The 11,083-nt window shown below is 30.1% G+C and overlaps 6 protein-coding genes across 6 annotated transcripts; 4 read left to right on the forward strand and 2 right to left on the reverse strand.

The window, feature by feature from the left end:
* Positions 1 to 188: 188 nt before the first annotated feature.
* On the reverse strand, positions 189 to 964 carry BX663DRAFT_431337 (uncharacterized protein; the record flags this gene model as incomplete). Its single annotated transcript, XM_051522863.1, has 2 exons — positions 189 to 778; positions 832 to 964. 2 exons carry the CDS (start codon positions 962 to 964, stop codon positions 189 to 191), a joined length of 723 nt encoding a protein of 240 aa, XP_051384791.1.
* A 345-nt stretch (positions 965 to 1,309) lies between these two features.
* On the forward strand, positions 1,310 to 2,234 carry BX663DRAFT_503601 (uncharacterized protein). Its single transcript, XM_051526793.1, has 2 exons — positions 1,310 to 1,774; positions 1,858 to 2,234. The coding sequence occupies exons 1-2, from the start codon at positions 1,564 to 1,566 to the stop codon at positions 2,103 to 2,105; spliced, it is 459 nt and encodes a 152-aa protein (XP_051384792.1). The 5' UTR covers positions 1,310 to 1,563; the 3' UTR covers positions 2,106 to 2,234.
* Positions 2,235 to 2,261: 27 nt separating this feature from the next.
* Positions 2,262 to 4,341, forward strand: BX663DRAFT_431507 (FAD linked oxidase; the record flags this gene model as incomplete). Its single annotated transcript, XM_051522873.1, has 9 exons — positions 2,262 to 2,372; positions 2,432 to 2,565; positions 2,650 to 3,013; positions 3,176 to 3,250; positions 3,299 to 3,392; positions 3,457 to 3,596; positions 3,704 to 3,985; positions 4,038 to 4,119; positions 4,178 to 4,341. 9 exons carry the CDS (start codon positions 2,262 to 2,264, stop codon positions 4,339 to 4,341), a joined length of 1,446 nt encoding a protein of 481 aa, XP_051384793.1.
* A 48-nt stretch (positions 4,342 to 4,389) lies between these two features.
* On the reverse strand, positions 4,390 to 5,274 carry BX663DRAFT_431292 (GTP-binding protein rho1; the record flags this gene model as incomplete). Its single annotated transcript, XM_051522861.1, has 5 exons — positions 4,390 to 4,554; positions 4,635 to 4,769; positions 4,832 to 4,941; positions 5,013 to 5,100; positions 5,161 to 5,274. The coding sequence occupies 5 exons, from the start codon at positions 5,272 to 5,274 to the stop codon at positions 4,390 to 4,392; spliced, it is 612 nt and encodes a 203-aa protein (XP_051384794.1).
* A 555-nt stretch (positions 5,275 to 5,829) lies between these two features.
* On the forward strand, positions 5,830 to 7,093 carry BX663DRAFT_503652 (uncharacterized protein). The gene is made up of 2 exons (XM_051526794.1): positions 5,830 to 5,953; positions 6,044 to 7,093. The coding sequence occupies exons 1-2, from the start codon at positions 5,857 to 5,859 to the stop codon at positions 6,919 to 6,921; spliced, it is 975 nt and encodes a 324-aa protein (XP_051384795.1). The 5' UTR covers positions 5,830 to 5,856; the 3' UTR covers positions 6,922 to 7,093.
* A 1,928-nt stretch (positions 7,094 to 9,021) lies between these two features.
* Positions 9,022 to 10,982, forward strand: BX663DRAFT_503654 (uncharacterized protein). Its single transcript, XM_051526795.1, has 5 exons — positions 9,022 to 9,344; positions 9,427 to 9,696; positions 9,774 to 10,045; positions 10,107 to 10,321; positions 10,397 to 10,982. The coding sequence occupies exons 1-5, from the start codon at positions 9,117 to 9,119 to the stop codon at positions 10,531 to 10,533; spliced, it is 1,122 nt and encodes a 373-aa protein (XP_051384796.1). The 5' UTR covers positions 9,022 to 9,116; the 3' UTR covers positions 10,534 to 10,982.
* Positions 10,983 to 11,083: the final 101 nt, after the last annotated feature.

An 11,083-nucleotide genomic window follows, 5' to 3' on the forward strand; every position in this document is an offset into this window, starting at 1 on the left:
TAAAGAGGTCTGAGGATAGGATGTGAATCAGAAAAGTGTTAGTTACGACCGAATTAGGTATATTGTTGACAACGAAGTGTTAGTGATTTTAATATTATTAGATGGAGCGGATCAAGAGAGAGTTAGGATAGAATTTCTTAAATGAATTTATGATCCGCATGTTTAATGATGAAACATGGCATTATAAGTCAGCTCATGACAGCCAGTTTGAATTGCGCCGATGCCTTATTGCAGATAAGATTAAGGGCATCTTGACGTGCATCTTCGTTGGCTGCTTCATTTTCAAATATACGTTTGGCGATCTCGTATAATAATTTAATTGTTGGGTCCTCCTTTTTCACTGTGCCCAAGATGGACAGTTTCTGTTCAGTGAAAAAATGGCCAAGTGCTGCTAAGGGATGAAGTGGCTGTTGATCTAGATATGCAGAAATGGTTGATTCACTAATGAAATAACAATCACGTGCCCAACCATGACAATAAACGCGCTTGGAGAAAGGCAATTCCTTGCAATCGTAGGTTAAGTCCTTGAATTCCTGACTTGTATTGTGAATACAAAAGACTACTACCACTGGCAATATTGGGTGTTGTTTTCTTATCATCAGACAATACTCGATGAGTCGACGGAAAAAAGCACCATTAGCAGCGTATTGGACTTCTATAAGCACAGGCGGTAATGTCTTGGTTTTTGCACGGTTATTTGGACAGTAAAATACATCGGATCTGGTGTAGTTCGTCCATTCTATGGGTTTTGTGCTGTATTCATTTTCAGCGTGTTCGCCTACACAATTCAGAAAATTAGTAGGATTCTTGATAAAATATTGTTATGCATACCAATAACACTTTTTATAATAAGATTGATGACCAGTTCATGATTCAATATCCATTTATTCATTAAGTCTGTTCCTGGTGCGTATTTTGGTGGCAACTGGAAAGAAAGATTTTCAGTGTCGGAGTGGCTTGCCATGAGAGGTGCCAGTGATATAACAAATGAATATAACAAATATAACAAATGGATATAACAAATGGATATTATTCAAAACACGCGGCTTATGACTGCGCCATAGTTGCCCAGGCCATCTAGGTAACAAAGTATGGTTGGTTACACAACGTTTTTAGTTTGATATAACAACCTGATGTTATATGCTTTTTTTTGCGTTTGATATAACAACCTGGTGTTATATGCTTTTTTTGCGCTTGATATAACGACTTGGTGTTACAGGGTGTTTCGAAATTATTCACGCACTTTTTAAATGAAAAAAATTTAAGCATTAACAAAATAGACAGAAAGCCCATCTAATAAATCTTACAGTGCTTGATTTTTTATTCAGTTTGTGCTTGAATTTTTATTTTGTTGATGCGTGAATTTTATTTTTTCAAGTGCTTGAAATTTTATCCTGTTGATGCGTGAATAATTTCGAAACACCCTATATGTTATAGGTAAAGAATAGGATGGTGTGTTTGTAGTAGATAAAAAATGTTACCAAGATAAAAAAAAAGTTTATCCTTTTGTCAAGCCCTGTACTTGTTTCCTTATATTTACTTGATCTTTTTTTTTCAATAAATATGATACCTCGATTACCACCTGTTGTATTAGCTTTATTAGGGGGAGCCTCTATTTATGGGATAAAGTATGTTTTAGATAAAATAGAACCAAAAGCAATTGGACCACCAGGTTCATCAGAACAAATGAGTCGAGTTTTAAATTATAGACGTAATGTCAGACGAATTGGCGTAGCAGTTGCTGTATCTGGTATCATCTATACAGGCTATTGGGGTAAAGCTTATATGATGATACATTTAATAACATAAGTCAAAGTAATATTTTAACTAACTAATTCTTTCTCTCTATATATATAGCGTATGATTTAAGAAAACATCGGAATTCACCAGCAGTTATAGCAAAAAATAATCTCGATGAACAAAAAGCATTTTATGAAGATCAGTATAGAGAAAGAGAGAAAAGATATATAAAAGAAATAGAAGAATTAAAAAGAAAAGAAAAAGATAAAGAATTATTTATTAAACAGCATTTAGATAAAGAAGTATTGGCAATGGAAAACATGATAAATCAACAAAATGAGAGTAACAATAATAATAAAAAATGAGCTAATATGCAGTCAATCTTTTTTTTTTTTCCCGTCAATATTTATACATGCAGCAAGTGTAACAAATATCTATTCAAATTTAAAATATCTTGAGCATATTTCTTCTTTCTCTCTCTCTCTCTCTTTTTTGTTTTTTTTTTCTTTCTTTTTTTTATAATGCTTCAAAAACGATTTATTCATATATCACGTCCTATCTTTAACAAATTACTTACTCCTTTAACACATATTAAACATGGAGACTTGAAGCGTAACTCCATTTTTTCGAAGGTATATTAACTCATAAGTAACAAAATTCTTTCCAATCTTATTTTATTTATTTTTTCAAGATATCGAGCAAAGACATAGAATATTTTAAAACTGTATTAGCATCTAATAATATTATTTATGATGCTGATCCTGAAAGTACAAATATAATACAATACAATACAGATTGGTTTAATCTTTACCGAGGCTCCTCTTCGTAAGTTTATTATTCTATATAAAATGAATAAATAAATAGTATACATAATCTTTTTATTTTTTCGAAAATAATAAAAAAAAAAAGTTTATGCTTGTTTCCCACATCAACAGATCAAGTCTCAAAGATCTTAACATACTGTAATCAACATCGATTGGCTGTGGTTCCTCAGGGAGGTAATACAGGTGTAAGCGGTGGCGCAATACCCGTCTTTGATGAGATTATCATCAATACTTCAAAACTAAACAAGATTCGTCATTTCGATTCTGTTTCAGGTGTTGTCGTTGTAGATGCGGGTGTCATATTAGAGGGACTCGACCAGTTTTTAGAGACACATGGATACACTGTACCTTTAGATTTAGGGGCAAAAGGATCTTGTCAATTAGGTGGTAACGTCAGTACAAATGCTGGAGGTTTAAGATTGATGAGATTTGGTAGTCTTCATGGAAATGTTCTTGGACTTGAAGTTGTAAATATATAAATATAAATATATTGATAGATATATACTATTTTACTTAAATTGCATACTCTACATATATAGGTTTTACCAGATGGGACTATATTAGAAAATTTATCTACTCTTCGTAAAGATAATACAGGTTATGATTTAAAGCAATTGTTTATTGGTGCTGAAGGAACATTAGGCTTAATTACGGGTATTTCGCTCTTGACTCCTAAGCGACCTAAGGTAATATATTATATAATATGTATATGTAGACTAAACAGCTTTTGGTAGGCTGTAAATGTTGCTATGATTGCACTGGAGTCTTTTGAAGATGTCCAAAAAGCCTTTGTCATGGCAAAAGAAAATCTATCAGAAATCTTATCTGGTATTTACCTAACGTATTACATTTTACATACGAAAGATGAGTTTTATTAATCTATATTGCATAGCTTTTGAATTTTGGGATCATGATTCTGTTGATATCGTCAAGTCTCAAATGATGCAGGATACAAGTTATCCTATCCAAGGAAAATATGCGTTTTATGCTCTTTTGGAGACTCAAGGAAGTAGACAAGAGCATGATCAAGAGGTACATTGATAATAATGCCTTTTTTTTTTGCAGCAAAAAAAAATATATGTATATACATATACGTATATATATATATATATATATAATACTTACGTGTAACGATAAAGAAATTAGATGGATATTTAGCACATCTCTTAGAGACCGATATTGCAAAAGATGGAGTCATGGCACAAGATGCTAAACAAATGAATATGCTTTGGAGCTGGCGTGAAAAGATTCCTGAATCAATTACTAAAAGTGGAACTGCAATGACCTATGATGTAGCGATGGAAGTACCTCTGTTATACAAAATGGTAGAAGATGCAAGAGAGTATTTTGGAAGTCAAAGATTATTAGGTGATGGAAAGTTATATTCTAATTTATTAGGGTTTGGTCATGTTGGAGATGGTGTAAGTATAATGTTAAATAGATAGATAATTTTACTTATGTTAATAGAATTAGAATTTACATATTATGGCTAATTTGAATGAGTTTCATAAACATGGTCAGGAAACAATGGATGAATATGTATTTTCCTGGGCAAGTAAGTGTTACAGATAGAATATGCAACTATTTGTTCGATTTTTAATATACATATATAGTGAAGCATAATGGGTCTATTACTGCAGAGCATGGTGTAGGTATTTCAAAAGTAAATTATATGAACAGAGCAAAATCCCCTGTCCAACTTGGATTAATGAGAGCAATTAAGAATGCTATTGATCCTAACGGTATTATGAATCCTTACAAGGTCATTCCAAAGTAATAAATAGTGTTTTTATGTATATACATAGTAAATGATATATCAATGTGTTTATAAACAGATACACTTTAATTTCTTTTTCTTTGCTTTAAATTGACTGATATAGTCATATGCATATCTAGCTGCCTTATTAAATACTTCTTGAACACCTTGATTTAATTTGGCTGAGCATTCCATGTAATTATCAGCCTTGATATTATTTGCTGCTTTTAATCCCTATTTGTAAAATAATAATAGATTATGTATAGTAGTGAGTACGACTATTTGAGTCATATATATATATATGCTAACCACACCTCGTCATAAGTTATTGGCTTTCTTGATATTTGATTTAAATCTTTAATAGTATTTTCATCGTCTCTAAGATCTATTTTACAAGCTACTAAAATAATAGGTACGCGATAACAATAAGAAGTTAACTCTTCAATCCACTAATATATCTCTGTCAATAATCATTGCATTTCAATCTTTATTTTCATTCTTAAACCTATACCTTTTCTTGGACATTATCAAGAGAATCATGTGAATCTACTGAAAAGCATAAGAGTATCACATGTGTATTATAATATGATAAGGGGCGAATACGATCGTAATCTTCTTGTCCTGTATAACCAACTCATGATGATAAACATACTTTGTGTATGTGTTCTGTTCATTTATTTATTCATACAAACCTGCTGTATCCCACAAAGCTAATTCTAATTTATTTCCATCTACATTAATTTCAGTCAAACTACTCGAAAAAACTGTAGGAATATATGTCTATAATTTGCACACATTATTTTATTTTATTTTTTCAGTAAATATATAGTCATTTCATACTTCTGGAAATCTATCTCCTGCATAAACAATCAATAAACATGTTTTACCGCATGCTCCATCTCCAACAATAACTAATTTGGCTCGTTTTATTACTGAATTATCGGAAGTTACCATGTATATTATGTTACTTGATAGAAGGGGGAAAAAAAATGGAATAAAAAAAGAAAGAAGAACGAAAAAAAAAAAAGAAAAAGAAAAAGAAAAGAAAATAAAAGAAAATAAAATAAAAAAGCCATTATATTTATATATTTATTGAACAATATCGTGTGATACATTTTCTGCATGTAGTCTATGGTAGAACTTAGTGTGTAGTGCAAAAAATAAAGGCGTTTTTTTTTTGTTACCTCTTTGTTGACATATAAAGAATCATTCACTATTAGTAATAAAAAATATTATGACCATATAGTTTTGTATCTTATTTTACAAATGCATAGACAAGTATTTATGACAAAAAAAAATCTCTTCTTTTTTTGATTTTGTAGTAGTTACCTTACTTGAATTTAATTGAAATGGAAAATAAAAGTATTTTAAAGGATAAGGTTTTAAATGTCCTGACTCTTCTTCTCCCAATTAAATTACAAAAAAAAAAAAAAAAAAAAAAAAAAAAATGTAACACTGTGATAACCTTTTTTTTTTTTTTTTTTTTTTTTTTTTTTTTTTTTTTTTTTTTTTTTTTTTTTAATCTATTTTCATATAATGTCGATTAATGATTCACTGTATGAATTTGATGCACCTCAATTTTGGGATTTAACGGATTCTATCACACAAACAAAGCCTAATGCAAGTTGGTTCCGTAAATGTTCCCTTTCATTTTTCTTTCTTTTTCTCTGAAAACAATTAGTGCATTGTGTGTATTTATCATTTCTTTTTTTAATTTAAATAGATGAGGAAAATATTTCTGGCCCTTCATTCCCTGAAGAAATAAAAAGAAGACCGTTAAGATCTTATAGATCAGCCAATTATAATTTTCGAGACAAGTATCAAAAACGAGAACAAGAACGAATACAACAAATATCAAATAATTTCTTAAAACAATTTGAAGAAGAAGAAGAAGAAACAACAGCACAAAAAATTGTTCGTCATGAAAGCTCCTTAGACATGCAGGGTAAAAGACAGGTGTTGGGAGAAAGTAATGAAGGAATGTTAACAAGAGATCTTACAGATCCATCTCATGAAAATATTTCTTCTGAAAAGACAAAAGAAAAATCTATACCACTTCACCATAACAAAGACGATAAAGAAAATGTATTTGATCAACAAGCAATAGAGCAAAATGATAAGGATGATACAATATCCATCTATGATAATGAAGTTCAATTGAATAATAGCAAAATTCTGTCTCAACAAGGATCAACTATCTCGGGTAAAGAATTTTTTGAACGGTTACTAGAAGCTTCAAAAGTTAATCTTAGAGCAAACATCGTTAGTATTCAACGTTTACTGCCGAAAAATATCAAAAAAGAAATACCGATAAATGAGAAACAACGACATATTACAGCAACTAATAATAATCAACAAGTTCAAAAAAGCCTTACAGGACTAAAAAGACATTTTTCTTTTGATGCAGATTTAAGTAAAGATCATGTTAATATACCACAGTCAACAACAACAACAACAACTGAGTCAAGAACTGCAAAAACAGTTTCAGTAGCAAAGAAGTTTAGAACAAATACACCTGAAAGAAGCCATACTTATCAGCCTGATGAGAATGTAGAAAGACTTCGTTTACTACTAAAATCACCCAATGAAAAATTTAGCTAACACAGAAACTCACTCCGAGTATGAAAACAGCTTGTAGGATCATAGATATAAATTACATTATATATGTATATGTAGTATGTAATAAATGGATTACAAAAGCAATATGTATACACATATATATGTATATGATATATACAACTGTGCAGTAAGCCGAAATTATTGACAAATGTTACTATAGAACATATATCAAATATATAGTTTATAGACAAATTTTAAAGAGGGAAACATAATATAAGGTAGACTGGGTTATGTATTTAGATGAGGATAAAAAGCTGTTTACTCTTCAAACTTAATATGAGCAAACAAACAATTATTCCATCTAAATAAAAAGACAAAAAGCAATGAATGTCATCAAAATAAGATGTCTTTATTATGACACCCATAGTGAGACAGGAAGTATACAGAAGGTTTTTCCTTATCAATATTACTGCATTTAATGACAAGTTTTCGGATAGTTGGTATACAAACTAGTATGATATAAAATGACCTTTAAAGATATTTAAGGATAAATTAACCCGTCATAACCCAATATGTATATACATGTATAGAACGTTCACAATGAGCCATACATGGATTATCTTAAATATCTCAAAAGAAATGAATTATCGTCTTGGCTACAAAATAATAATAAAGCAATTTAGCTTGGTTTTCATTATCAGTGAATCTGATTAGAACACATTGAATTTCTATTATTATCATTTTGTATACATATTCTTTGTTAATAATAAACTTCAAGATAATGCAATTTTAGAATAAAATATTATCTGACATTCTATATGTACAGCACGGCGCCTCTGCATAAGGAGGGCGATTGTTTAGATGGATAATAACTAGCTATATCAGAATGATACTGATTTATGTGGAGAAGGGTTTTGACAAAGGGTTCACTAGGGCGGTCAGAGGATATAGGAAATAGTGTTAGTAAACATCAAACGACAGATTATTTTCTCATTTTACTATTGTTAACTTTTATGAATGCAACTTTTGTGCTGCTGTCGACTGGGACACTATACCTTTTGTCTAAATTTCCTTTTTGAATTCATCCAGAAAAAAAAAACTAACTTCGTCCGAATTTAAAGTGTTAAAACTATATTATTATTATCAAGTTTTTATTCTTATTTCCCCTCTATAACTGGCTCGGGTAATACTGCGCATTTATTTCGTCGCTACATGCTCATTGCCAAAAAATTTAAAAATAATAATAATAATAATAATAATAATAATAATAATAATAATAATAATAATAATAATAATAATAATAATAATAATGATAATAATAAAACTCAGAATTTAATCGTATTATTATTATCTACCTATGTCAAATGCAGAATGCAGCCGAATGGTCCGCTGGTGCTTAGATTGGTTACCTGGTGGTGTTCCTAAACCGTGCATCTATCACCCTAATGCCATGTTCACAAGATCTCATGCTATATGGTGCCTACATATGCATCGACGGTTACAAATGCCTTTGACCGAACCCGACCCTTTGTCCTTCCTCTTGAATAAGCTGCCAAATAAACAAAAACGTGGGCCGTCAATCTCGTCAGCTTTCAACTCATCTGTCTTTTCCGTCTAGACGATTCATTGGCCTGCTATGTGTCTTCTTCTTTTTGAACTTGACTATCTCCATCATGGTAAACTTCCTCCAGAAACCCCCCCTTGGGTACAAAACTTGTAAACTGGTTACGTAATCCTGAATCTAGTATTTGTTGATATATCTTGCTTTTCCTCTTCCCTTTGCTTTCTTTTTTACCCTTTTGCCCATCAAAAGATTTTTAAGTACACTTTTATCCTTTCTCGGACTGGCCCGGGCAATGCAATACGCCAGTATTATGTGCTCACATGGGTTGTTTAAATTTTTGTTATAAATAAAATAATTCTTTAATTGTATTATTATTATCTGAGGGCCTTTTTTTTCTTTTGTTCTTTATGTAACATTCTATTAATTAATCGGGTGAATTGTAGAACCCATATAAAAAAATTTATTGACGATCTTTTTCAATAATTTATTTCTGTTGATTGGTTATCATCGTTTTTGAAGAATTATGGGCATAATGAATGGAACTCCGTTCATGATTTTTATACATTTTTTTCTAGTTAAAAAAAGTCTTTTCTTTTTTTTTATGGTTCTTTGTTAAACGCGCCCTCTTTCTTCTTTTTTTCTCTCTCTTAGTTAATAAAGAACACACGTAAAAATGGGAGAATCAAAACCTGATTATGCAGTGGTCATTGACCAAGAACCTGAAAATAATAACACAACTAATACAGTAGTGGCACCTTCAAGAATTAGATTATCTCCTGCAATGAGAGCTATACTTCCAATTGCCAGTTATTGTTTGGCCTCCATTTTAATGACTGTAACAAATAAATATGTATTGAGTGGTTATGACTTTAACATGAACTTTTTATTGTTAACTATTCAAGTAAGTACATGTACTTTCTTTTCTTACTTTACGAGAAAAAAAAAAAGAAAGAAAGAAATAACACTTTTTATTCTTTCATTAGAATTTAGTTACAGTTGTTTTACTACAATCTTTTAAATTCCTTAATCTCATTAAATTCCGTGATTTTGATAAAGATGAAGCTCGTAAATGGTTACCTATTGCTAGTTCACTAGTTGCCATGATTTATACAGGTTCAAAAGCACTTCAATTTTTACGCATTCCCATTTATACTATATTTAAGAATTTGACCATTATTCTTATTGCTTATGGTGAAGTAATTTGGTTTGGTGGAAAAGTGACTCATTTAATGTTAGTTTCATTTGGTTTGATGGTAATTAGGATGAATGAAGTATATATGTGTATAATAAGAATATTAACTAGTTTTGTATGTATATACATTTATAAAAGGTGCTATCGTCTGTTATTGCTGGATGGGCAGATATTAGTGATACTTTGAATCAAATTGTAGCACTTGATACAACATTTATCGGATACTTTTGGATGGCCACTAACTGTCTTGCATCAGCTGCATTTGTACTTTATATGCGTAAAAGAATTAAGCTTACAAATTTTAAAGATTTCGATACAGTTTATTATAACAACATACTTTCCATTCCCCTTTTAATTATTCCCAGTTTTATTTTTGAAGATTGGAGTGCAGAAGGATTGAGCAAGAATTTGTAAGTAGAACAACAAAGTGTATGTATAAGTATTAATCAATTCTATTTGTTAAAAAAAAAGTCCTGCTGATATACGTCAATCTATGATTATTGCCATGATTTTCTCTGGTATGTCTGCATTTGCCATGTCTTATGCATCTGCTTGGTGTGTACGTACTACTTCCTCTACTACTTATTCTATGGTTGGAGCCTTAAATAAACTACCTATTGCTGCATCTGGTATTTTATTCTTTGGTGATCCAGCTACATTTGGTAACGTTACTGCCATCCTTGTGGGTAAGTTATTTATGCATATATATATATATATATATATAGACGGTTTTGATTAATGACAACGTGTGTTATTATTAGGCTTTATTGCTGGCTTAGTATACTCAATTGCAAAGACAACTGCAAACAAATCAAACAATACAAACAAAGATATTATTCCAATGTCATCCTCAAGCCAAAGTAATGCTGACGCTAATAAAGACCATGGAAAACCATAGTATATAAATATATATCTTTTTTTTTAACAAACAAACAAACAAAAATATAGAACTTCTATCATTATATTACGTTTATCTTTTGCTTGTTGAACTGCATTAAAAAGAAAATGCTTTAACATCAAATTATAGTATTGCCTTTTTATTATTAATACCTCTTGATCATCACCAAGATAGTGTAATTCAACTTTATCTCAGATTACCATAAAGTGGCTTGTTTGTATACATATACTACTGTCATTAATAACAGTTGACCTATTTATCTTGTACATGATTGGATTCTATATAAAGAAGAAAATCATCATGAATTAGTAGTAGTAGTTATTAATAAATACTATGCTTAAATAAGAAATGATGGCAATTTTTATTCTTTATTTTTATTGTTTTAGATACTAATTTTTAAAGATAGTTTATCCGTAATTTTTTGACTTGTTGACTTGACATTGCTAAATAAGGTTATAACTGAAACTGTTCTGTTTTCAATTTTTTTTTTTTTTTTTTTTTTTTTTTTTTTTTTTTTTTTTTTTTTTTTTTTTATTTTTATATGTGTATA

Source organism: Cokeromyces recurvatus (assembly GCF_025118155.1).
Source record: "Cokeromyces recurvatus strain NRRL 2243 chromosome Unknown BX663scaffold_7, whole genome shotgun sequence".
Taxonomy (NCBI): domain Eukaryota; kingdom Fungi; phylum Mucoromycota; class Mucoromycetes; order Mucorales; family Mucoraceae; genus Cokeromyces; species Cokeromyces recurvatus.

Coding starts and splice junctions, on each gene's coding strand:
- BX663DRAFT_503601 (XM_051526793.1), top strand. CDS start 1,564: ATGATACCTCGATTACCACCTGTTGTATTAGCTTTATTAGGGGGAGCC. Junction 1,775..1,857: donor CATCTATACAGGCTATTGGG/GTAAAGCTTATA, acceptor CTATATATATAG/CGTATGATTTAAGAAAACAT.
- BX663DRAFT_503652 (XM_051526794.1), top strand. CDS start 5,857: ATGTCGATTAATGATTCACTGTATGAATTTGATGCACCTCAATTTTGG. Junction 5,954..6,043: donor GCCTAATGCAAGTTGGTTCC/GTAAATGTTCCC, acceptor TAATTTAAATAG/ATGAGGAAAATATTTCTGGC.
- BX663DRAFT_503654 (XM_051526795.1), top strand. CDS start 9,117: ATGGGAGAATCAAAACCTGATTATGCAGTGGTCATTGACCAAGAACCT. Junction 10,046..10,106: donor GAAGGATTGAGCAAGAATTT/GTAAGTAGAACA, acceptor TTAAAAAAAAAG/TCCTGCTGATATACGTCAAT. Junction 10,322..10,396: donor CGTTACTGCCATCCTTGTGG/GTAAGTTATTTA, acceptor TGTTATTATTAG/GCTTTATTGCTGGCTTAGTA.